Source organism: Magnolia sinica, chromosome 10 (genome assembly GCF_029962835.1).
Source record: "Magnolia sinica isolate HGM2019 chromosome 10, MsV1, whole genome shotgun sequence".
Lineage (NCBI taxonomy): Eukaryota > Viridiplantae > Streptophyta > Magnoliopsida > Magnoliales > Magnoliaceae > Magnolia > Magnolia sinica.
Window position 1 is genome coordinate 631,133 of NC_080582.1, and position 27,555 is coordinate 658,687.

At 38.5% G+C, this 27,555-nt stretch overlaps 2 protein-coding genes across 7 annotated transcripts; both read left to right on the forward strand.

Annotated features, from left to right (window-relative positions):
- The first annotated feature begins 4,595 nt into the window (after positions 1 to 4,595).
- LOC131257673 (disease resistance protein RPP13-like) lies at positions 4,596 to 26,642 on the forward strand. Of its 4 annotated transcripts, none has more exons than XR_009177535.1 (3): positions 4,596 to 7,395; positions 11,678 to 11,866; positions 12,019 to 12,318. XR_009177535.1 is itself a non-coding variant. In XM_058258460.1 (2 exons), exon 1 carries the CDS (start codon positions 4,696 to 4,698, stop codon positions 7,354 to 7,356), a length of 2,661 nt encoding a protein of 886 aa, XP_058114443.1. In that variant the 5' UTR covers positions 4,596 to 4,695; the 3' UTR covers positions 7,357 to 7,391; positions 26,332 to 26,642. The 4 variants fall into 4 exon arrangements, 2 of the variants coding, with proteins under 2 accessions (XP_058114443.1, XP_058114444.1); XR_009177534.1 differs by having other exon boundaries at positions 11,678 to 11,871; positions 12,019 to 12,261; XM_058258460.1 differs by lacking the exons at positions 11,678 to 11,866; positions 12,019 to 12,318 and adding an exon at positions 26,332 to 26,642 and having other exon boundaries at positions 4,596 to 7,391.
- On the forward strand, positions 21,514 to 27,536 carry LOC131257675 (putative disease resistance protein At1g50180). 3 transcript variants are annotated; one of them, XR_009177536.1, is made up of 3 exons: positions 21,515 to 23,290; positions 24,974 to 25,099; positions 27,115 to 27,536. XR_009177536.1 is itself a non-coding variant. In XM_058258469.1 (2 exons), coding segments are annotated over exons 1-2 (2,655 nt in total). In that variant the 5' UTR covers positions 21,514 to 21,693; the 3' UTR covers positions 24,975 to 25,097. The 3 variants fall into 3 exon arrangements, 2 of the variants coding, with proteins under 2 accessions (XP_058114452.1, XP_058114453.1); XM_058258469.1 differs by lacking the exon at positions 27,115 to 27,536 and having other exon boundaries at positions 21,514 to 24,347; positions 24,974 to 25,097; XM_058258470.1 differs by lacking the exons at positions 24,974 to 25,099; positions 27,115 to 27,536 and adding an exon at positions 23,589 to 23,765 and having other exon boundaries at positions 21,514 to 23,200.
- Positions 27,537 to 27,555: the final 19 nt, after the last annotated feature.

The window sequence follows — 27,555 nt, forward strand, 5'->3', positions numbered from 1 at the left end:
GAGTAATGAATGTTACGTACTTTTCCATGGTCCCTCCCTAAATAGTTTTCATACTATCAAGATCAATTTTTTCCACACAATATGATAAATTAGCGACTTGAAGAGTCAATAATTAAGGATAAGATATCATGGTGTATTTGAAGAAGTAGAGCTTTCATTCATAACAATGTGTACCACGACTTCTTTACAAGAGTATTTGAAGCAAGTAGATACCATGGTCTAAAGTCTTGGGAGAATAGATACACTACTATGGAAATCGGATTGCATGCTGAGTTACTCAGTGTGCTCCTATCGTAATGAGTAAACTCAGTTGGGCCTGCCTTGAATGTATGTGGTCTATCCACATCGTCCATTCGCTTTTCCATCTAATTTACAGGGTTGATCTCAAAATTGAAGCATATCCAAAGATCAAGTGGATCAAACCACAAGAAACAATGGGGATAATGATTTCCACCGTTGAAACCTTAATAGATTTGTCATCCAACCTATTCATAAGATCATACAGACATGGATGAAAGGAAAACACAAATATAAGATTGATCTGAAACTTTCGTGGCTCGCAAGAAATTTTCAACGGTAGATGTTCAATTCAATTGTTTCTCGTGGTGTGGTCCACTTGAACATTGTATATGCTTCATTTTTTTTGTCTCAAGCCCTAAAATTATTTGATAAAATGGATGGATGGAGAAGATAAAATACATAAATTATGGTGTACCTCACAGAGTTTATTCGGTACGCTAAGTGTAGCGAGTTACTCATCACGTAAGCACTACTATGATAGCATCCATTTGGAACATGCGTATTAGTCATCTTGGTGAGATTGAGCCGCTGATCAAGAAATCCTGACCGTGTAAATGCATTGCATTAAAGAATCAAGCCCATCATCTAATAATGAGATGGGTACACCTGCCTAAAATTGTGGAGATCGGCTATCAATTCTATCAGTCTTTCATTTTCATGTCAATATCTGATTAGACTGGACTTGTTGCTTGTAAGGAGAGCATCTAGAGAAATTTACGACCGTCGATCCGACCTTTTATCCATTGGATATTCTTGAAGCAATACAAACTCGGTAAAACCGAGGTCAAATTCACATGGACTGAACCTTGCACATAATCTAAAAGTAACCAGAACTAGAACTAGAAGAAGATGTAATCCAAACCAGGAAATTTTAACAAAAGAATGGTGAATAACTTTAACTTAAACTTGTAAAATTCAAAGGTGAGAAACTAGGGTGCCAAGGATCCACTTGTCGAGATCAGGGAGATCTATACTTGATTCATAAACACAACTAAATTCAGAGTCTCATCCTCATTCAATTGGAAGATATATCATTAAAACCACATCTAAACTTCCTTTGATCTAATTTTCAAGAGATAAGAATGATGTAGATTAGAATGGATTCCATTACAAAATCATGCCCATGAGACAAAGTAAACAACAAAATTAAGCCAATCCACAACTAATTTGAGAGATATATAAATGTTAGGAAGGATTTCATCATCCAACCATGTCCACGGGGCGATGGTGAACAATGGGGCCTCCTAAATTCATAATCATAATAAAGAAAAGGAAATACTCAAAGCTATCGTAGATCTATTGTAATTTAAGTCACAACAAACCATTAAAAACTAAAGGCATTCCTTATAATCAAACTAGAATCAAAATCCGTTCATAAATATGAATCAAAGGCATAAAAAAAATTCCCTATCTCACTACAAGGGCTAAGAGGTTTAGCCCATCCTCAACATGATGAGACTAAAATCTCTAAAGAAAAACATTGAAGAAACAAAACTAAAGAAGAAAAAGAAAAAAGAAAAAACCCAATGAAGCAGGGCCACTTCACGGCTCTTTCTCTTGTGCTCCTCTTCACGTCCTAGCCAAGGATGATTTAAAGCTCTTTCTCACGTCTCCTTTTATAGCAACAGGGAGTAAGGTCGGTTTGGAGTCGGATGAACCGACTTTGCTTACGTAGTTAAGAAACCATGCGTAAAGTCGTTTACACAGCCAAGAACCCATGCGAAAAAAAAAAGCCACTTTCCTTCCTTTCTTTCCAAAGAAATAACGTCCCTTAAGACGTTTTTAGATGGCCTACATGATAGACGATTCAGATCAGCCATACGATCAACGATTATGGGCCACAGTCGCTCGAAAAATTGGATCTCTCGGTACGTGCGTAAAGCTTACGCAGACACGCTGATGTGTTCGGTGGGCCTCACAGTGATATTTTTGGAAGAATCCACCCCGTCCATTGGATTTCTGGCAAGCAAACAGTCTGGAAGTGGTAGTTTTGGTAGGTTATGGCGTGTCCCACTGTACCAACTTAACTGACCATTCATCCTACGTTTTCTGACAATCCACATTCTTACACGTGCATGGGCCAAAAAAGAAAGCTAGGTGAGGGTATTTCCCCCATCTAGACGAGGATGTTTCTCTGACCATAGTGATCACTTTGATGTATATTTTGTATATCCATACCGTTCATCAGTTTTTACAGCTCATTTTATGGCAAAATCCTAAAATGAAGAGGATTCAAACTCAAGGCCATACCATATGAAACATTAGTTACTAACAACAGCCACTAAAAACTTCCTTATTACACATCGGAATGTTTACTTTCCATCCACCATTTTGATTAAGTCACACAAATTTGGATAAAAGGAAAACATAAATATCAGCTTGATCCAAAACTTTTGTAGTTCCAATGAGTTTTTAATTGTGGATAATCATCACCACTGAATTTTTATTGTGTGGTTCGCCTAAGATGTGGATCTTCCTCATTTTTTGTTTCACTTTGTAAAATGATCCTTAAAAATAGATGATCGGAGTGGATAAAACACACACAATATAGTGGGGCTTGAAGATCTTATTCAGGAGTACCTATTTAGGTGCTTATGCTACGTTACGAGAAAAAAGAAAAAGAAAAAGAGAAGAAAAATATCTAAATAGGAAAGGCAAATTCCACGACTGACTTCCCACCCTTTACCTCTGTCACTGCGAAAACGCATTGTACCCAGTTGGTGGGAAAGCATGTCGGGCCAAAACTTTGGAAAGCGGATTAGGTGTTACACTTGTCTAATGGCTAACTTGATGAATGTGTTGTATATTCACACCGTCCATCCATCTCTCCGATCATTATTTTACGATGCTATATGGAAATCATCCGGTGGATCAAACCATTAGAAAAAAAAAGTATTAAATGGTCATTAAAAGCTTTTTGTAGGTTACAAAAATTTTGGATTTAAGCATATGTTTATATTTTACCTTCGTCTGGATATGGTTGATCTTATCAACGGAGAAAAATACATTACAGACCTGCTTACAATAGGTCTTGAGAAGTTTTTAATGATGGTGTTCAGTCATTATTGTTTCTTGTGGTGTTATTCACATGAGAATTTGATCTAGCTAATTTTTAAGACCGTGAGTTAAAATAGGCTACATAAACGGATGGACAGCATGGATATACAACACATCATCAAGGTAAGCTCCACAGTAATGCCCCGGCTACCACTTAATCTACTCTCAAAACTTTGCAGTAGGGTTTCATTTTATAAAAGCGGGCGCATCATTTATGTATCTTATCCATTGCGGTCCATCTGTTATTCTTCTGTACCATTTTAAAGAGTATAAACTCAAAATTGAAGCATACCCAAAGCTGGAAGTAGATTACAATAGCAGAAACCGTGAGAATTGAATGTGTACCATTGAAAACTTTCTTAGAGGATATTTGTGTTTTCCTTTCATCCATGTCTTGTCGGCCGTTGGATGGCATGTAAACATAGCTGTCGGCCGTTGGAAGGTTTCAATATTGGATGGTCATTATCCCCATTGTTTTCTCCAATATGATCCACTTGAACTATGGATATGGTTTAACTATAGGGGTCGTTTGGCACCATAAATTTGGGAGGATGTGAGGAGATTTGAGGGGAGTTCAAATCCCTTGATGTTTGGCACCATAAAGTAAGGTGTTTCAAATTCCCCTCGGACTGAGAGTTTGAAATCCACTGTGAGAGCGTGGACTTCTAAAATCTTTCCAGGACTTGCAATTGGGCACATGAGCCACTAATGATGGATTATCAATTGCATTAGTATAAATTACTTTAATATGATGATCAGTACTATCCAAACATTATCCATATAAATTAATGGTTAAAATAGTTGGTTAGTCATTCGGACATGATTTTATGCTTGCGGCCAGTCCAAGTCTTAGAATTTTATCATTTTCGGACAAAGCATATATTTGAAGTGGCTTATTAGAACCATTATGTCAAACATTAAATTGGAGATATTAAAGTTAATTCAGTAATTAAATTAAAGCGACTGTAATTATATCATGCAATAAATTCTAGCCTTTGATCAGGCGGTGTTAAAAATCCAATCAACAGCAAGAAATTCAGGCCCTCGCATCTGCAACCATTGATGACACTGGGGGAATTGAGCCAGCATCTTTTATTATCTAAAATTTCACATGTGCATGACTGTGGAGGATCATCGTCGGTCAAGTCCACATGATATGGACGGTCCAGATTCATCAATTGAACAACAACGTCAACCATAGAGCAGCAACGAACCATGATTGTTTTGTCTCGTGACCGGTCAAGTTGGCCTCTGTAAATAAAGAGACATCTTGAACTGAAGAGAAGCAAAGCTTTTATCTGAATTCGTTTCTTGTGAGAGAAAAAAGAGTGAGGAAAGATGACCGTTATTGAGTCCGTTGTAGAGCTCCTCCTTGAAAAACTCGCTGACCCGATCATTCAAGAAGCTATTCTCTTATATAGGGTTCGTGAACAAGTCGAATTGCTTGTGGCAGAATTCAGGCGGATGCGATGTTTCTTGAAAGACGCAGACGCCAAACAAGAAGGAGATGAAAGAGTGAAGAACTGGGTGTGGGACGTGAGAGATGTTGCATACGATGCTGAGGACGTGATCGACACCTTTCTCTTCAAGGTAGCACCACCCTTGAGGCGAAGAGGATTTGTGGGCCATATTAGAAACGCTTTCACCCGCAAAGAGGTGACAGCTCGCCATAAGGTGGGCTTGGAGATCGAACGGATAAAGAATAAAATCCGTACCATCTCCGATAGTAGGTCGACTTACGGAATTGAAAATATAGGTCAGCAAGCAGGGACGAGCTCCGCCGGTCGAAGCCTCCGGGAGTGGAGGCTCACTTCTCCTCTTTCTCAAGAACCAGATTTTGTTGGCTTTGAGAAAGATATGGAGATAGTGGTGGCCCAATTGATGGAGGGGGAGTCGCGGCGTTGTGTTGTTTCAGTAGTCGGAATGGGTGGTCTCGGTAAAACCACTCTTATCAGGAAAGTTTATAATAGCACCCGTGTGAAGACACATTTTCACTTTTGTGAATGGATTTCTATATCACAAGAGTATAGTGTAAAAGATCTTCTTCAGAACATCATATACTGCCATATGGTGCTCTCAGAAGAGGATCTCAAGAAAGTGCAGAAAATGAACGTCTTTGAGCTGAGTCATAAAATTTCTTTGTATCTGCAAGAAAAGAGATACCTGATGGTATTAGATGATATATGGAAAATGGAAGCATGGGATGCTTTGAAGGATGCATTTCCGGATGTGAATAATGGCAGTAGGGTCGTGCTCACCACACGAAACAAAGGCGTAGCTTTATATGCAGATCCACTAAGCCAGCCCCATGAACTGCGATTTCTAACCAATGAAGAGAGCTGGGATTTGTTCTGTAAAAAAACATTAATCCTAGTACGAGATGGTGGTTGCCTGCAGGATTTAGAGAAGCTGGGAAGAGAGATTGTGGAAAAATGCCATGGTCTCCCTCTAGCGATCGCAGTCATTGGAGGGCTCTTATCAGTAAAGGAACCGAGGGAGTGGGAGAATGTACGCAAGAGCATCAGTTGGCAGTTTGTCAAGGGAGAAGTCAAAATCTCCCACATATTATCTTTGAGCTATAAAGATCTTCCCTATTATTTAAAACCATGTTTTCTCTATCTGGGCAATTTTCCAGAGGACCGTGAGTTCGGTGCCAAGGAGCTGATTCAAATGTGGGCTGCTGAAGGGTTTCTTCAACAGAGAGGGGAAGAAACATTAGAAGAGGTTGGAGATGATTGTCTAAAGGAGTTGATCCAGAGAAGCATGGTTCAGGTAGCAATAAGAAATTCAAGCGGGAATATTAAAAGTTGTTGCATCCACGATCTTTTACGAAATCTCGCCATATCAGAAGCCAAGGAAGGTATGTTTCTTCAAGTTCACAGTGGGAATGCAAATGTTCCTCTTGCATCTAGAGCCCGTCGAGTTGCAATTCACCATAACAACTCAAGTGAGTACACTTCCTTTAGCTCTTCCACTCCACACCTTCGTTCTGTGTTGATCTACAATGAAAGTGATGCATGGCTTCAAAGGAAAGAAGCGAAGTTTCTCTTTAGAAGCTTTAAGTTGCTTAGGGTGTTGTATATACACGGTGCATACATTAAAAAGCTACCGAAGGCAATAGGTAAACTAATCCACTTGAGATACCTCGGCTGTGCCGGCACTTCTTTAGAAAGACTCCCATCGTCCATAGGCAATCTTCCTAATTTACAAACTCTATTTGTAGCATCTTCTTATAATATAGAAGTACCAGACACAATCGAGAAGATGCAACAGTTAGGACATTTTCAAGTGAAGAGTACTTTTAATGAGAAGCTGGTTCCATGTATAGTAGAGATAAAAGGGCGTCCAAGGCTTGACCGGATAAATAGCCTCCAGACACTATCACTTGTAAGATATGGCAAATGGATGGAAGATGGTTGCTTGGGAAAGCTCACCAATCTTAGAAAATTAGGAATATGGGTAGATACAAAAGCAGATGCTAAGGTATTGTACGAATCGATTGTCAATCTGGACTGCCTCCACTCTCTCAAATTGCAAGGAAATTTAGCCAAGTTACCCGACTCCAGTTTCTTCCCAACAAACCTCACCAAACTCACCTTGAAATATTCTTATTTAGAGGAAGACCCAATGGCGATGCTGGAGAAGCTGAAAAACCTTCGCATTCTCAGATTGCTGAATCGGTCATATATCAGAAAGGAAATGGCTTGCTCTGTACAAGGATTTCCTCGACTCGAATCCTTACATCTTCGTCAGCTAAGTCATTTAGAAGAGTGGAGAGTGGAGGAAGGAGCTATGCCAAGTCTTTTACATTTAAATATCGGTCAATGCGATGAATTGAAGAAGCTTCCGGAAGGACTGCAACATGTGAGTACCCTCAACAAATTGGAGTTGTGGAGGATGCCCGATGAATTCAAAGCAAGGCTTGAAGAAGACGGGGGAGAGGATTGGTATAAGATTCGGCATATACCCTCCATCGACATAAGCGATAGGATGATATAGTAAGCAGTGGCACATTCTCTCGTCGCCAGAGCTAGGTTGGTTAGACTTGTTTCCCCTCTTCATTTTTATTTACCTCTTTAATCCATACTTAAACTTATTATAATCATATCAATTTTTTTTTTTTTTTCTTTTGGGAATTTATATAGAATTTTCATTCAAATGTCTTTTACAAAAACATTTTCAATTAGCTTAATAACCATACTGTACATTCCCAGTACATTCCCGTTAACTTTCTTAACGCCTGCCATGCTAGCAAATGGGTCACTGGCTCAGGTATGCCCCACCGTGTTTTTTATGTGGAATCCACCCTGACCACCATGTGCTTTACCCCATTATAGGCACGTGATCCAAAATTCAGCTCCATCCGTCATTCCAATGGACCACACTATTGGAAATAGTGTAGAGGATAACGCATAACGCTTACCTTTCAAACTGTTTTGATTAGTGTGGCCAACCTGAATCATAGATGGGTCTGATTTTTGGGCCCCAGGTCTAAGTTTTCGTGTGGTCACTAAAGGATTTCATATAATCATCAGTGGGTCATGTAAAAATCCAGTAATTTATTCTTTTTAAGTTTTGGCTGTGAAACTCTCTACTGCTATCGCTTGTCCATTCCTTTTATAGTTTGTAATACAGTATTTTATAATTTTGTAATGTTTTTAATTAATTTTTTTATACAGAAATCTGCCCGACCCTTTTCGCAACTAGTATGGTTAGATGTAACCAACAGATTCTAAGCAGTGGCACTCTATGTCTTTGCAAGTGGTTAATTGGTAAGACTTCTTTCCCCACTTCATTTTTATTTACCTCTTAATCCATACTTCAACTTACTATGATCAAATCATTTTCTTATAATTTTGTAAAGTGTTTAATTATTTCTTTATATAGAAATCTGCATACTAAATGTTTGAAAAAATGCTTCAACCAAGACCCTTTTCTGGATGAAACCATGCTAGCAGTCCTCCAGTTTTGACATGCGTTGCTCGCTGTATGGTTAGATGAAACCACTATCGTCCATCTGGTTGACCTGACCCTTCTTTGGTGGACTATTGTATAAATTCACATTGGTTTTGACGACTTTAATTGTTAGATCAGTGACTTTTCCTTGTTAAATTTGAACAGTGGACCTTTTTTTGGTTAAAAGTCTTTGATCGGATGGTCAGCATCATCTTATTATCAAATTAATTTTTGAACAATGGTCATTCACAAAGGGGATCTTGTGAAGATAACTGTGTGTAAAAATCAAGATTGCAACTAACAAGGCAGGCCACACGTCTCTTCAATTGGCAGAATTGGCAATTTTATTTAAACTGCCGATACTTTTTATTGTGCGAGACCGCCTTATGAGTGGGCCAGCCTGATTATTTTTGCATATGCTTATCTTCTATATAATTGTTTGCATGGGTTGCTTTTAGTGGCAGTACCCTAATTTTTGTTGTTGACAGAGAACATTGATGAACCAAGAAGTTTGAATTTTATGGTCAGTCAAAACTTTCAAGCTGATACTAAACGACAATGGTGATAAGCTAACCAAGACGAAAATTAATTTGCATCTGTAATATGTCTACAATTACTAGTTCTCATTCTATTGAAACCTAACCCAAGCAAAAGTTAACTAACCTCCCACCCAATCTTTGGCCTTTTTTGCAGGCATATTTCCATATTTGTTTTTCCTTAAGTGTTTACTTTTAAGGACACTAATCGAAGGATTAGGAACTTCCAATTTGAGGGCATCCTCCATCCTCATTGAGATCCATGGGATTTATAGTGTGGAGTATCACTAACCCCACTTGGATGGAATAAATGCATCATGACAGTCTTCACATTTATATACTCTGTTTTGCTGATGAGTTGCTGTAGTATGAGTAGTTTCACATCATTTTTAGGCCTTAACCAGAGATTTGATTTTTAATGTCTAGATTGTATTGGAGTATCACCAACCCCACTTGGATGGAATCATGACAATTACTATGTCTACAATTACCAGTTCTGATTCTTTCTAAACCTGATCCAAATGTAAGTTTCTAACTGTCCAATCTTTGGCCTTCTCCATAGGCTTATTTCTGTATCTGTTTTTCCGTTGCGCATTTATTTTTTATGACATCAATCAAAGGATTAGGAACTTCCAATCTAAGAGCATCCTCCATCCACACCAGATCCATGGAATTTATAGTGTGGAGTACCACCAACCCCACTTGGATGGAAGTATGACAATTTTCACATTTATGTACTCTGTTTTGCTGATGAGTTGCTATAGTATGTCTTTTATTTGGAGCTGTAAATGGAGCCATACGATAGGTGAGGCCCAGTTATTTTTTGGCGCCCACATGAAATTTATACACTCAAATTTTATTATCAATTAAAAAAAGAAGAGTCTGATTCCACTATCGAATAAATAAATAAATAAAAAGTTCTTGTTTTCACCGGATGCTTTATTACACAAGAAAAACTTTGTGCTTTGGGAAGGTGTGATGGTTCATTTGCATGCACTCAATGGTACATACACAAGTCAAATGGATATGCACATTGTTCACTCCCCAAGTAAACTACCATATGTATAAGGGGTATGGCCTCCATGGTGTGTATGTGAAATCTAAACCACGCATCTTGTGCATCTCCTCCTGTTCACAATACATCTATAAAACATCCGGACCCAAAACTCATGTGGGACACTAGAGGGAGCAATGTACTAATCATGCCTAACACATTTATGTTCACAAGGTTAATTTAGCCCACCTTTGTTTTGGAATACTTTTAGTTTTGGTTTGTTTCATCCCAGTGGATCACACTTCACGAGTGGGTTGGATGGCATATGCAACACAGGAGACCCACATTCCATCGGGAAGTTTCTATGTTTCTAGGGTGTTACTTAATTAGAGGTTCAAATTGTGGAAACCACTTCAGACTGATAAACAGCCAATGGATCTTTAACATGAAATGGCCTGAATTCAACAAAAATATACCCATCAATCAGCAATGAGTGTCATCCAAATATCCAATCAATCTGATTTGGGGTTCACGACTAGTTACAGTAATTCCCAGAGACTATTTAACTTAGACGTATGTGTATAGCACATGTACATTTTCTGACTACTAAAAGTCACACTGCCAAAGTATTGAATTGATTATATATATATATATATATATATATAAAGCTTTAGTATGAATAGTTGCACATCATTTTTAGGCTTTAACTAGAGATTTGATTCACAGTCTGTAGATTTTATTGGAGATGTTACTTTGCTCGTTTGAGGCAATTGATGAGAGTCTACACATATTCTCAACCAAGCTGCTCATCAGGTGGGGGCTACTATATAGCTTCTTTGGCGCAAAATTCAGGTCATCTGCTCAATGTGCCATCATGTACGTTAATTGTTGATTGTCCATTTTGTTCGTATACGATTGGCTCACCTAGCTAATTTGTGTCTGACCTGATTTTTGGACCAAGCATAAGTTGCAGGTGAGGTTTCCAAAGCCCATGTGTGTGGAGCATTGCCCAACCAAATACAACCACATGCACCAATGTAGCATAAGAGTGTTAGGTAAGACCTTTCCACCCAGTAGGTCAAAATTTTTAGAACTTTTAACTTAAAAATCAAGCGTTTCTTCCTTGGGTGGACCACTTTGTATGAAACAAATTGATGTTCAGGAAGAGCTGTATTAGTCGTTCATTTCTTTTGTATATTGTGGGTTTCAACGCTTCATGGGTTTTGAGTACCCATGTGGTGTGTGTAGGTGTGAGGGTGTGTAAAAAAAGAAAAAGAAAAAAAAAAGCCAATGGGTGTGAGGGTGTGTGTAAAAAAGAAAAAAATAAAGCCAATCATTTCTTTTGTATACTGTGCCACACTTTAGGATTGAAAGACTGATTCTTGCATGTGGCTCATCTAATGAAAAGCTGGGATCTCACACATGTTCCATATTGACATGTGAATGGACACAATTCCACATACATGTGGGCTTAACCCCTGTTTTATGTTTACTTCATATGTTTTCGGACTTTTTTAGTCACATATGATAGTTGCCATCATAGCATGTATAATGTATAATTATAGTAGCTTAGTTTTTGTTTGTGCATGGAGAACTCATTGAGAAGCCTATGCGTCTGGATTTGTTTGCAGTCATTCTATGATTTGAAGCTCATATTAGATGAGTAGTTTGAAATTTATAATCGTGTTAGTAATATTCTAATAAAGAGTTATCTATTTGTTATGACTCAAGAAAATTTAATTGAGAATTCTTTCCATATAATCTATGGCCATCTTTTTTTTTTTTTTTTTCCAGGCAATTGATTTATTATTTTTTCTTAACCTGTCTTTTGTAGGACATTGATTGACAGATTAGGAAATTCGATCAGTAAGACTTTTGGAGCATCTTCCATCTATGGCAGCGCCTATCAAATCAAAGTTTGGATTTTAGAACTATTGGCCCCACTTGTAACAAGCGTCAAGACACTTGGTCCAAATGCCCGACGAACCTATACTTCATGTTCTATCTATGATTAGTTTCTAAAGTTAGGTATGTGCTTTGAATTCTTTTATAAATTTTGTATATTCTGTGAATTCTTTTATAAATTTTGTATATTCTTTGAATTCTTTTATAAAATTTGAGCAAACAAATTCTAGCATATAACTTTCAAATTTTAATCACAATTTTTATTTCCAGACATTTTTCTCACAGCAGAGATTGCAATGATCTGCACATGCAAAGTGACCGGACAAAGTGAAGAAACGTGGAATGGTGACTAGATGGTGATGAAATGTTTGGATTATATCTTGTAATTGTAACGGGAGGGCATGGATGTTTTGTTTCAGATCTTTTGATATGTAACATGTGCTAATAGTTGTTATATGTTCCGTACTTTAATTCGCAGAAACTGTTCAATTAAGATTTGATTTATTTAACTATAGGCATTGCCTGCCTGTAATATGTTAGTTAAAAAACTGAAATAGGTAGCAATTTCTTTACAATATATGCCTAGGAGGGCTTCCATGATTTTTCATTTATGGCCTATTTTATGGGGTATCCAGATTTGTCTAATATTATCAACAGTTCAGATCACTTAATTACATGCTCCATTGTTCTGAAACGGTAATCCTAACCATCTAATCACTAGATTAGAAATCGGCAATCCATATCTATCATACTTGAAAAGCTCCATCATCTCTAGACATCCATCATGTGAGGACTGCCTTTGATTATCAATTGCTCTCAAAAATCACTTTTGAGAAGATGATTTGAACCACCCAATCAAAAGGCAAGAAAATGGACAATGCATATTTATTACACTAGAAAAGGCATAGTCATTGTCTACTGTACTAATGCAGGGGCATTTTCACACTGGGCTCGAGTGGGGTTTCCTGTTGGATGTAGGGGCACACTCGGGGTGGGTGACCCATGTGATTTGGGGCCCACGGGGGAGGTCTCGTGTTCGAGACTCCTTACCAAGAATGAGTAATGCGCATTTTACACCGGGCTCGAATGGGGTAGCCCGTGGGATGCGGAGACACACTCGAGGTAGACAACCCATGTGATTTGGGGCCCACGAAGGGAGTTTGGCCGAGGTCCTAACCCATGAGATATGGGGCCTGGGATATGAGATAAAGGGATTAATTCGCCATACTCTAACAATTCAAGCTTTTAGAGTAAGTGGTTAATTATCCTGCATCACATACGAGTCCATCTTTGATTGTCCATCCTCTCTCTCTCTGAAGAAAAATCAACACCATCTTTGACTGTCCATCCTCTCTCTGAAGAAAAATCACTTCTATGGGATGAGTCTAATCACCTAAGCAATTTCTTGAAATCGTTGGTCGATATTAATTATACTAGCTAGAAAGAGTCGTTGATTTGAACATTCAATCGAGTAGGATACAACTTAACTGCATATCCCTCTCAAAAGTCATCTTTTAGGGTATTGGGGGGAGAATCTCCTCTTGGGAAACAACTTAAATCAATAACCTAAAAGTTATAAATAATTTTTATAATTATTTATAATTATATTGAAATATCCTCTGTGTGGTGGGCTTCCCTACTGATCACCCATGTTCCCAAAAATCCTGTATATTGAAAGATCCTATGATGTGGAATGTTTAGCCTTTTCTTATTGAACATGAATTGGCACATGTTTCTTATGGGTCAAGACTTCTCCAATTTGGGGGATTTTATTATTATTATTATTATTATTTTATTTTATGTGGGCCCTTCCTTATCAGGACCATCATATCTGTAGCTTAAACGACCAAACAACAAATTTTGAGCGGACAGGATTGTATACTGCCTCTTTCTATCACTCCCCACAACATATAACATTGAAAAAAACATCAGCATACAAGTATTACTCGTGCAAGCAGGAATTAAAATATATATATATATATATATATATATATATATATATATATATATATATATATATATATATATATATATATATATATATATATATTAAAAAACCAGGATCTAAACATGTCCAAGGCATTAAAATTATATGAATTACTCCTAGAGGCAAGATTACTGAAAGATGAAATTTGAATGGACTCTTGATTTACTCATCAAGGTTCCTATTTTTATTGGATGATACAAACTGCCATACAAATAAACATGTATAAAAGGAGAAGCAACAATTCATAATAAATTGTGGTTATTTGGGCTTAGTTACCTTCTACACCTATTGTGGGCAACTTTCATACAAACAACTCTGTTTTCAAAATCAGAAAACTCTCACCGTTTGCATATAGCCATTCACCATCGTGAATTCACCTCCTATGTGAGAACCGGCACATGTTTTTCACCTACACCTTTTTTTTTTTTCGTTGGATTTCAATGGATGAGATGCCAAAGGCATGCACTAACTCCAATATCACAGCCATTAATCTCTGGCATCACCAAGGTAGTGGATGGGACTCCATGGGACCAAGATTGAGGATTTACGTACCAGAGATCAGAGAAATTCCAGCCACTCACTTCAAACAGGCCTGAAGGACATCCATAATACAAGATCACAAGGTTCCTACCATCTGATCGGCTCAAAACTTTATATATGGCCTGATGATCATGAACTAACCGTACACATTAAATTTCAGCCATTGGATCCCTCTGAAAGTGGCCCAACGGACAGATCAGCCCATAAATCAGTGATTTGGGGCCCGCCTGGTATCTGAAAATGCTTCAACATTGTTCTCAACGCCTTAAATGGAGTGACACAGCAAATGGACGGAGCAAATGTCTCACGAACATCACAGTGGACCCTACATGTACAGTGCGTGTACATAGTGTACACGCACCGGCCGTGCACCGGACGGTCAGCCCGGTCAAAGACGGGCTGACCCGTCTTCTTCTTCCGCAGCAACAGTAGACGGACGCTGTCCGTCCGTTTTTCATCAGTGGGCCCCACTCGCTCTCCAAATGATAAATCTGGACCATCCATCAGATTCCCACGGTCCATGTTACCATGGTCTAGGTGACAGATTTCAAGAAGGAAGCGAGAAACGATTTTCAATCGTCCAAATAGAGGTCGGACGGTCGTATGATCAATCACGTGGGTCACACCGAATACAAATAAAAACTAGTCATCCCCTACTGATTTTTCGTCATGAATTCAATGGATGGAATGGATTTCTTTGATAAGTCAGATTGTGGACCCCACCGTGAGCCAACATAACCATCTACGCAAGCTCTGTTTATGTAGTCCGGAGAAACCCGAATTTTCCGAGCTATTGCATATCCATAGAGAGGGTCGGATGGCCAATCCGAATTGTCCAAACACTAGAGAAATGGGGAGATAGGTGCTTCTCTATCCAAGGTGAGGAGGTTTGTTTCTGTGTAGAAGGGACTTAAATGAGACGAGTGTTGTTTCGCTGCGCAAAGTACGTACGCGTGCGCCTGGATTTTCTCCACTGCCTCTGTTTGCGCGGGAAGGGTCTTCCATCCACCATCATCAGAAGCTATAAAGGCAGCGGGAATTTGCAGGGATCAGGGGGGAGGACGTGAAGCATAAGAGAGAAAGGGAAGGAAGAAGAAAAGGGGGAGGAAGAGAGAGAGTGGACGGCTTCATCATTCAAAGTTTTTCTTTCCTTCTTCCTTTCTATTGCTGTTTATGATATTTTAAGAGATTTTAGCCTAATCATGCCCGTGATCGGCTAAACCTCTTAGCTAGGGCTAAGAGGTGAAGCTTGTAGTGAGATGGGAGACTCTATTTTTTTGATTTAACTATTAAATTGTGAATTGAACTTGATTGTGGTTTGATTATTAAGGGAATGTTTTTAGCTTTTAATGGTCTGTTGTGACTGAAATTACAATGGGTCTGTGATAGCTTTGAGCATGTTCCTTTCCTTTTATATTTATGACGTCAGGAAGCCTTGTTGTTCACCATCGTCTCCTGGGCATGGTTGGATGACAGTATCCTTCCTAACCTTCATAGCATGATGATTGGTTGGTAATTAGTTTAATTGTATTGTTTGCTTTGTCTCCTAGGCATGATTTGGTGATGGAATCCATTCTAATTTATATACCTTTCATCTCTTTAAAATTATATCAGAGGAAGTTCAGTTTAATTTCCATGATTCTTTAAGCAGGCCTAAGATCTCCCTGATCTCTACAAGTAGATCCTCTGAATCCCTAGTTTTCTTTCCCTGAATTCTTTAAGTTTTAGATAATTATTTCACTATTATTCCTCAAATTACAATCGATTGAGATTTCATCTTAGTCTAGTTCTAGTTTTATTTAGTTTCAGATTATGTACAGGTTTCAATCCCTTGGGATTCGACCTCGGTTTCACCGAGTTTATTACTACATCACAACCCTATACTTGGGGAGTGAACATCCATCATATCTTTTTCACCTACACCTTTTTTTTTTTTCGTTGGATTTCAATGGATGAGATGCCAAAGGCATGCACTAACTCCAATATCACAGCCATTAATCTCATCAACATCTCAAATAGACCCATTTACCAAAATACCGGCCCACCCCATGTTTTGGGCTGTCTTAAGTTACCGCCTACTAGGGTGCACCACATGCTTCCTTAGCCATCTAGTCTCAGAAAGCTCTACCAACACATCGTCATCAAACACCCAAAGGGTGATAATGATGCCTGAGAACACTCACAGTAAGTTCTCTAACCGACACATTGTCCTCAAAAAAGCTCTTTTACTAACACATTATCCTCAAACACTTTAAAGGTGACAATGGGGCTAGAGAATACTCAGCACTGTCCAGATATTTTGAACAAGGGCTGAAGAACTCGCCGGTCCCCACTGGCCAGTAGTGTTGTGTTGGCAGCTCAAAGTTGCAGTTACTATGGCAACCATTTCCCTACAGTTGAGAACTAATGCACTTGTATAGTTAGATGCAATATATATATATATAGGTCTTTGTTTTATATTCATTCAAATTCAACATATGAGCATAGATTTGGATTACAACTGTAGATTATAGTTAAAAAATATCACTACTCATGGAATAAGTTAACATAAAAGATAAATTGATAGAATTGTTTAGTTGTTGTTGGATTGGTTTGTCCCAATTTTTCTATGTTGGAATCCTCGGCTGTTTATAGAGTTCTATTTCAACTTGTTCATCCATATTCTTCTTTCATTACCACAATGGTTACCTAGTAGAAAAGCATTTCTAAATCCCTCTCTTGTTACATATCTTTTTGTGATGGTTCCTTTTCTATTAGCTAAATTCATTTCTTTCCGTTGTCTTTTGTATATTAAACTACTCTATTGTGTTTCTCTTCAGTCATTAAACCTTTTAAGTAACTTGACCACATCATTTAGTGACCACCCATTGACCCGTAAAATTATATTTATGCCAGCTACGATACCACAAAAATCATTCTAAGTATTTTGAAGATATTTTTATCTACTTCATATTTCTCATGTAACATCACATGTCGCCCTTCTATCATCTTATCAGAAATAAAGTACAACATTACCGTTAACTCTTTTGAGAATTAATTAGTCATTACAAAGATGACAATTGTTGATGCAAAAATCTGGTCCACCCTTTTTAGACCTTTGAGTACCTGCATAGGAAAAAGACAAAGGAGACCCTGGCTAGAGCAAGGGACCCTCCGATGCCAAAGTCAGGTTAGGAATCTGGGTCTAGTAATATCGATGGGTTTTGGGTGAGAGATTCTGCGTACCTTTCTTTGCGGAAGGGGCATATATATATAGGTCCCATGGAGGTGGTGTTAGGTATAGCAATGAATCAGCTATCCGATACCGTATCATACTAGGAAGCTGATTTTGAAGAAGTGCGGTTGTTCCTTCGAGATCCCTAGAGAGAATCTAAATGAGAAATTTCTAGTAGATTCTAAGCGGTCGGTGGCTAACTAGGTCAGGGTGTAAAGCCAAGCTCGACCTTAAACTTGGGTCGAGATCGACCTCAAATATAGGCAGACCGAAGTCGAGGTTGAGCTCGGTTGGTCAGACCGAGGTCGGAGTCAGTCTTGAATTGAGGCGTATTGATGCTGGTTGAATTCAGCTTGACTTTTGAGGTCAAGTGAGTTATGGCTTAGCAAGCCTTTTTGATGGGAGCCTTACTCCTATTTTGAGTCATCATGTTCAGTGCATTTTTACCCTAACAATCAATTGCGTAGGACCTCATTTTTTGATGAATTGTTATTCATGGGCCCCAACCATTGGCACTATCTAAACTAATGAAGACGAATGTGATATATGCATCAACATAACTTGCTTTGATGCTAAAAATAACTAACGCATACCACCACTAGAAGAAAAACGGTAGGAAACGCGCGTCATATAAAAACAGAAAAGAAAAAATAAAAAGAAAAAGCCAATGATAGTGTGGAAGACGCGTCACCCCTTGAGGATTTAGTGTTTTTTCGGGTAATACGCTAGGGGATATTTACCTGACCATGGCCCACCTTGATGCATGTTTTGTATATCCATGCCGTCCATCAGTTTTACCAGCTCATTTTATGGCAAAATCCTAAAAATGAAGCAGATTAAACTCAAGAATATGTCATAGGAAACAATGGTTACTGAACAACTACCATTAAAATTAAACTTCCTATGAAACGCTGGAATGTTTATTTTCCATCCAACCTTCCGATTAAGTAACACATATTTGGATAAAAGGAAACCATACATATCAGCTTGATTCAAAACTTTTGTAATTCCAATGAGTTTTTAATTTTGGACGATTGTCACTAGTGAGTTTTTATTGTGTGGTCCACCTAAGATGTGGATCTGCCTCAATTTTTTAGTTCACTTTGTAAAACGATCATGAAAAATGGATGGATGGTGAGGGTAAAACACATACACTTTGGTGAGGTCAAAGATCTTACTCAGTAGTAATTACATTCGGTGCTCATGCCACGTTACGAAGCAAAATTTTAAAAAATAAATAAATAAATAGGAAGAGAGAAGAAAAAGACCTAAGAGAGAGGAAAGGCATCGACCGACTGTCCAATCCGCAGTCCCAACCATTCATGCACGGAGGTCTAAATTAAGGAAGACAGACCTAATGTATGGTATACACGTAGCTTGAATTGATATAAAAATTTGGTGACGCACAGCACCATTAGAAGCCAAAAGGCCACTGCTAGTGGTAGATGCGTCATATAAAAGCAGGAAAGAAAAGATAAAAACAGAAAAAGCCAGACGCGTCCCCCCATTAGGGGATTGTGTTTTCGTGAGTAACACTCTAGCGGATGTTTCCCTGCGCATGGGGCCCACTTTGATGCATGTTTTGTATATCCATGCCGTCCATCAGCTTTTTCATCTCATTTTATGGCAAAATCTTAAAGATGAAGCAGATCGAAACTCAAAATTATACCATAGAAAACAATGGTTACTAAACAACCACCATTAAAAACTTCCTTATGATACACTGGAATGTTTATTTTCCATCTAATCTGCTGATTAAGTCATTCAAATTTGGATTAAATGAAAACATAAATATCAGCTTGATCCAAAACTTTTGTAGTTCCAATGAGTTTTTAATTGTGGATAATCATCCCCACTGAATTTTTATTGTGCAGTCAACCTAAGATGTGGATCTGCCCCATTTTTGTTTCACTTTGTAAAATGATCCTTAAAAATAGATAATCCGAGTGAATAAAACACACACAATATAGTGAGGCCCAAAGATTTTTTTAAGTAGGACCTAATTAGGTGCTTATGCCTCGTTACGAGAAAAAAGAAAAAGAAAAAGAGAAGAAAAATATCTAAGAAAGAGGAAAGGCAATCCAACGACCGACTTCCAACGACTTACTTCTCAACCTTTCCCTCTGTCATTGGGAAAACGGGTTGTACCGAGTTGGTGTGAAAGCATGTCCGGCCAAAACTTTGGAAAGCGGATTAGGTGTTACACTGGTCATGAGGGCCACTATGACGAATGTGTTGTATATTTATACCTTCCATCCATTTTCTCATATCATTATTTTAGCTATATGGAAAATTGAGCAGATGCAAATACCAGGTGGATCAAACCATTGGAAAAAAAAGAGTATTAAGTGGTCATTAAAAGCTTTTTGTAGGTTACAAAAGTTTTGGATCTAAGCATATGTTTGTATTTTACCTTCATCCAGATATGGTTGGCCTTATCAACGGGTTGGATGAAGAAAAAAACATTACAGATCTGCTTACAATAGGTCTTAGGAAGTTTTTAATGATGGGTGTTTAGTCATCATGGTTTCTTGTGGTGTTGTTCACATGAGAATTTGATCTGCCTAATTAAAATGGGCTAGAAAAACCAATGGACAACATGGATATACAACACATCATCAAGGTAAGCTCCCAGCTACCACTTAATCCACTCTCAAAACTTTGCAGTAGGTTTCATTTTATAAAAGTGGGCACATCATTCATGTGTCTTATCTTGCCATTTTAAGATTATGAACTCATAGGAGAAACCGTGGGAATTGAGTGTGTACCATTGAAAACTTTCTAGGGGCTATAGAAGTTTTCAATCAAACTTATATTTCTATTTTCCCTTCATCCATGTCTCTATAACCTAATGAACAGGTTGGATGGCATGCAAACATAGTTGTGGGCTGTGGACGGTGGATGGTCATTATCCCAAGTTGTTTTCTCTTATATGATCCACTTGACCTATGGATATGCTTCAATTCCAGGGGTGTTTGGCACCATGAATTTAGGGGGATTTGAGGAGATTTGAGGGGAGTTCAAATCCCTTGGATGTTTGGCACCACAAAGTAACCGTGGTTTCGAATACCCTTGGGGGATTGAAATCCACACTGAGAGCGTGGATTAAGTCTAAACTCCTTTCCAGGCATGCATGGGTAAAATATTTATTTTATTGGGCACATGACCCACTAATGATGTGCAACCCATCCAAGACTTCGAATTTTATTATTTTCGGATAAAACATATATTTCAACTGGCTTATTACAACCATTGTGTCAAACATTACATACATTCCCTAATTAAAGATATTAAAATTAATTTAGTAATTAAATTCAAGTGGCAGTAAATATACCGTGCAATAAATTCTAGCCCCTTATCTGGCTGTATTAATTATCCAGTCAACAGCAATAAACTCATGCTCTCGCATCTCCAACCATTGATGATACTGGGTGTTTGGCCCATGGGATGGGATTAAAAAAATGTAATTATCACAGGTATTCCCCTATTACCAAGATAAGCCTAATTTCATGTTACGTTGGTAAGATGTTGGGATTGGGTCTTTGGTTTGCCGTACATTGAATAGATATACTTACTGTGATTTGAAACTATTGAGAATCACACGTGTTCTATCCAAACCATTCATCTGTTTTGTAACCTCATTTTATGGCATGGACCTAAAAATGAAGTATATATATTTAAAACTTACGTGGCCCCAGAGAAGCTTTCAACGGAAAGTGTTCAATCCCCACTGCTTTCTGTGAGGGGTCCACTTGAGCTTTAGATCTACCTTTATTTTTTGGCCCATGCTCTAAAATGATCTCGAAAAATGGGTGGACGGTGTGGATATAGCCCACATATCATAATGGGACCTACAAAAATTGCTAACATTGAGTGAAATTGGCAAGGTACCAAATGCAATTCCATCCCACCTAATCCCAAGCGCCAAACGCAGGGGAATTAAGCCAGCATCTTTTACTCTCTAAAATTTCACATGTGCGTGATTGTGGAGGATCATCGTCGGTAAAGTCCACAGGATATGGACGGTCCAGGTTCATCAACTGAACAACAACGTCAACCATCGAGTAGCAGCGAGCCATGATTGTTTTGTCTCGTGGCCGGTCAAGTAGGCCTCTGTAAACAGAGAGACCTGCAACTTGAACTGAAGAGAAACAAAGCTTTAATCTGAATTTCTTTCCTGTGAGAGAAAAAAGAGTGAGGAAAGATGGCCATTGTTGAGTCTGTTGTCGAGATCCTTCTCCGAAAACTCGCTGACCCACTCATTCGAGAAGTCATTTTATTACATGGGGTTGATGATCAAGTCCAATGGCTCGAGGCGGAATTTAGGCGGATGCAATGTTTCTTGGAAGACGCGGATGCCAAAAAAGAAGGAGATAGAAGAGTTAAGGGGTGGGTGGGGGATGTGAGAGATGTTGCATATGATGCTGAGGACGTCATCGACACCTTTCTCTTCAAGGTAGCTATCTTGAGGCGAACTGGATTCGTGGGCTGCATTAAAAGGAACGCTTGCATCTCCAATGAATTGAAACCTCGCCATGAGGTGGGATCGAAGATCGAGCTGATAAAGAATAAAATCCGTACCATCTCCGAAAGTAGGTCGACTTACGGAATTGAAAGTATAGGCCAGGGAGCAGGGACGAGCTCCGCCGGTCGAAGCCTCCAGGAATGGAGGCTCACTTCTCCTCTTTCTCAAGAATCAGATTTTGTTGGGTTTGAGAAAGATATGGAGATATTGGTGGCCCAATTGATGGAGGGGGAGTCGCGGCGTTGTGTTGTTTCTGTAGTCGGAATGGGTGGTCTCGGTAAAACCACTCTTATCACGAAAGTTTATAATAACACCCGTGTGAATGCACATTTTGACTCTTGTGAATGGATTTGTATATCACAAGAGTATAGTGTGAGAGATCTTCTGACCAAGATCATAAATCGCTATATGGTGATCTCAGAAGCGGATCTCAAGAACATGGACCTCTTTCAGCTGAGGCATAAAATTTCTTTGTATTTGCAAAGGAAGAGATACCTGATGGTATTAGATGATATATGGACAATGGAAGCATGGGATGCTCTCAAGGATGCTTTCCCTGATATGAATAATGGAAGCAGGGTCATGCTCACCACGCGCAACAAAGACGTAGCTTTACATGCTCAAAGCCTTCTCCACGAACCGCGATTTCTAGAAAAAGATGAAAGCTGGGATTTGTTCTGCAAGAAAGCATTCCCAGGGCAAAATAACATTTGCCCTCCAGATCATTTGGAGAAATTGGGAAGAGTGATTGTGGACAAATGCCATGGTCTACCTCTTGCCATCGTTGTCATCGGAGGGCTATTAGCAAGGAAAGAAGCAAGGGAGTGGGAGAATATACGAAAGAGCCTTAGCTGGCAGTTCATCCAAGGAGAAGTGAAAATCTCCCACATATTATCTTTGAGCTATAAAGATCTTCCCTATTATTTAAAACCATGTTTTCTCTACCTGGGCAATTTTCCAGAGGACCGCGAGTTCCGTGCCAAGGAGCTGATTCAAATGTGGGCTGCTGAAGGGTTTCTTCAACAGAGAGGGGAAGAAACATTAGAAGAGGTTGGCGAAGATTGTCTAAAGGAGTTGATCCAGAGAAGCATGGTTCAGGTAGCAAAAAGAAGTTCAAGCGGGAATATTAAAAGTTGTCACATACACGATCTTTTACGAGATCTCTCCATATCACAAGCTAAGGAAGGTATGTTTCTTCAAGTTCACAGTGGGATCAATGCAAATGCTCCTCCTGCATCTAGAGCCCGTCGACTTGCAATTCACCATAACAACTTAAGTGAGTACATTTCCTTAAGCTGTTCCACTCCGCACCTTCGTTCTGTGTTGATCTACAACATTGAAAGGGATGCATGGCTTCAAAGGAAAGAAGTGAAGTTTCTCTTTAGAAGCTTTAAATTGCTTAGGGTGTTGTATATACACCGTGCAGACATTGAAAAGCTACCAAGGGAAATAGGTGAACTAATCCACTTGAGATACCTCGGCTGTACAAACACTTATTTAAGAAGCCTCCCATCGTCAATAGGCAATCTTCCCAATTTACAAACACTATTTGTAACATCGTATTTTTTTTTGAGAGTACCAAGCACAATCGAGAAGATGCAACAGTTAAGACATTTTCAAGTGAAGGGTACAAATAAGCGGCTGAGTATTGAATGTTTAGTAGAGATAGAAGGGCGTCCAAGGCTTGACCGGATAAATAGCCTTCAGACTCTATCAATTGTAAAATCTGGCAAATGGATGAAGGGTTGCTTGGGAAAGCTCACCAATCTTAGAAAATTAGGAATATTTGTATATACAGAAACGGATGCTGAGGTATTGTACGAATCGATTGTCAATCTGGACTGCCTCCACTATCTCAATTTGCAAGCACGTTTAAGCAAGTTACCCGACTCCAGTTTCTTCCCAACAAACCTCACTAACCTCACATTGAAACATTCACGTTTAGAGGAAGACCCAATGGCGACGTTGGAGAAGCTGAAAAACCTTCGCGTTCTCAGATTTTATCCTGATTCATATGTGGGAAAGGAAATGGCTTGCTCTGCACAAGGGTTTCCTCGACTCGAATCCTTACATCTTCGTCAGTTATATCTATTAGAAGAGTGGAGAGTGGAGGAAGGATCTATGCCAAGTCTTTTACATTTACTGATCCATTACTGCACGAAATTGAAGAAGCTTCCGGAAGGACTGCAACACGTGAGTACCCTCAACAAATTGGAGTTGTGGAATATGCCTGTTAAATTCAGAGCAAGGCTTGAAGAAGACGGGGGAGAGGATTGGTATAAGATTCGGCATATACCGTCCATCGACATAAGCGATAGGATGATATGGAGTTGGTTAGACTTGTTTCCCCTCTTCATTTTTTTACCTCTTTATTCCATACTTCAACTTACTATAATCATATCATTTTATTTTTTTTTCTTTTGGGAATTTATATAGAATTTACATTCCAATGTCTTTTACAAAAAAGGACGTTTTCAATTAGCTTAATTACCATCCTGTACATTCCCATTACAATCCCCTTAACTTTCTTAACTCCTGCCATGCTAGCAAATGGGTCACTGTCTCAAGTATGCCCCCACCGTGCTTTTTATGTGAAATCCACCCCGACCACCATGTGCTTTACCCCATTAAAGGCACAGTAGCCAAAATTCAGCTCCATCCGTCATTCTGGTGGACCAAACTATTGGAAATGCATAATGCTTACCTTTCAAACTGTTTCCATTAGTGTGGCCAACCTGAATCATAGATGGGTTTGATTTTGGGCCCCAGGTCTAAGTTTTCATGTGGTCACTAATGGATTTCATATAATCATCAGTGGGTCGTGTAAAAATCAAGCAATTTATTCTTTTTAAGTTCTGGCTATGAAACTCTCTACGGCTATAGTTTGTCCATTACTTTTATGGTTTGTAACACAGTATTTAATAATTTTCTAATGTTTTTAATTAATTTTTTTATATAGAAATCTGCACGTTAATTGTTTGAAGAAATGCTTCAACCAAGACCCTTTTCGCGACTTGTTGTATGGTTAGATGAAACCAACAGATTCTAAGCAGTGGCACTCTATGTCTTTGCAAGTGGTTAATTGGTAAGACTTCTTTCCCCACTTCATTTTTATTTACCTCTTAATCCATACTTCAACTTTGATCAAATCATTTTTTTATAATTTTGTGAAGTGTTTAATTATTTCTTTATATAGAAATCTGCACACTAATTGTTTGAAAAAAATGCTTCAACCAAGACCCTTTTCTGGATGAAACCATGCTAGCAGTCCTCCAGTTTTGACATGCATAACTCGCTGTATGGTTAGATAAAACCACTATCGTCCATCTGGTTGACCTGACCCTTCTTTGGTGGAATATTGAATAAATTCACATTGGTTTTGACAACTTTAATTGTTAGATCAGTGACCTTTCCTTGTTAAATTTGAACTGTGGACCTTTTTTCTGTTTAAAAGTCTTTGATTGGATGGTCAGCATCAACTTATTATCAAATTGATTTTTGAACAATGGTCATTCACAAAGGGGATCTTGTGAAGACAACTGTGTGTAAAAATCAAGATTGCAACTAACAAGGCAGGCCACACGTCTCTTCAATTGGAAAAATTGGCAATTTTATTTAAACTGCCGATACTTTTTTTGTGCGAGACTGCCTTATGAGTGGGCCAGCCTGATTTCTTTTGCATATGCTCATCTTCTATATAATTGTTTGTTTGCATTCCTTTTAGTGGCAGTACCTTAATTTTTGTTGTTGACAGAGAACATTGATGAACCGAGAAGTTTGAATTTTATGGTCAGCTCAAACTTTCAAGCCAATACTAAACAGCAATGGTGATAACCTAACGAAGATGAAAATTAATTTGCATCTGTAATATGTCTACAATTACTAGTTCTCATTCTATTGAAACCTAACCCAAGTGAAAGTTACTAACCTCCCAATCTTTGGCCTTTTCCATAGGCATATTTCTATGTTTGTTTTTCCTTAAGCGTTTACTTTTAGGACACTAATCGAAGGACTAGGAACTTCCAATTTGAGGGCATCTTCCATCCTCACTGATCTATCTCTTTGTTTACACCTTTCAGTTGCTTAAGTTGAGTTTGCTTATGGGTCAGATATTGATCTTCTTAAATGTGATGTATATAACAGGGGTGATTATTGTTACTCTGGAGTGATTTAAAAAAATAATTAATAAAAATTTAATTTTATATACTAGGATACCCCCATCATTGTACTTGTTTCTGCCACCCATTATGCTTATGCTGCCTCTATTTTGGTTACTGGGACCTTATTGTTATGTTTGTATCTGTGGAACTTATACAGGATATGATAGATAACGGAAGCTGATGGAGGGATCAAGAAGTAGAGGAAGAATGTATATTTTGGAAATTTACCTTGCATTAGGTTCCTGAAGTATTTGTGCTGTTTGGTAGACAGACTCTGTTTCAACACTAAGATCAGGGGAACGAGTGCCCATGTGGTGTAGATGGCTGTGTGAGTGTGTAAAAAAAAAGTTCCTGAAGAATTTGTGCAGCTTGGGGTTGTCTAAAGCTTGTGGAGGCATGATTTGCAATAGATAATTATCATGAAACTGAGACATAGACTATCCTCTATGAGGAGGAGATTTTCTATCATCATCAGTGAAATTCTTGATGTATCAGGTTTTTCTGATGCCCGTTTCTGTCTTCTTCTTCTTTTCTTTCTTTCTTTCCTTTTCTCTTGATGTTAATGATATAACTCACATGCTTGCCGAAGAGGAATACCAACCCCCCAAATGAACTGATGAGGAAAGAATATTAACGATCTTATCCTTTAAGATGCTAAAGGTCTTTAGCATCATAAACATAAGATCTTTAACTTCTTTTCCTCATCAGTTCATTTGGGGATGATGAGATCTTTAGTCTCATGCAATGGAGTTCATGAGTTGTGAAGGATATATTTTGACATCAGGTTTCTTGGAGGATTATCTTATCGGTTTCTTTTGTACCTTCGGTTTTTATTAATAAGCGTCATTATTAATTTTGTGAAATGTGAAGTTGTGTTTAGCTCTCAAATGCATCTCAACAATCGATATTACTAAATCATGGATTTTTTTTTTTCCTAAAGGTAAGATGGACTTTGAACTGGATAGTGCAACCATGTTTTCCCTCTCAGCAGCTGGCTCCATTCCTATTGTTCAATCAGTTTCAATCTGTAGAATTAGTGTCTGGAATGCTACAAGGGTCCTCCCAAAATGCGTCAACCGTCTGTGGGATTCAAGCTCATCATGATTGGCTGCAGATGAAAAGTTCAAGTGGTTTGATATTGGGAAACAATGTTTGTTGAAGGTCTGCCTGTCTACTCTTTGGGAATGGCCCTGTTGTTCCCGTCAAGTTCATGTTCTTCGGAGGGATCTTTTCACTGGGCCTGTGATGGTCCCACTATTTTGTTTTGGTTTGTTTTTTTGTTTTTCCTGAAGCTATTGTATATCTCGAGGATATTTTTTGTTTTTTGTATAGTTTTTATTCATTGGAGTATATGATAGGTGAGATTCGAATATTTTTGTGA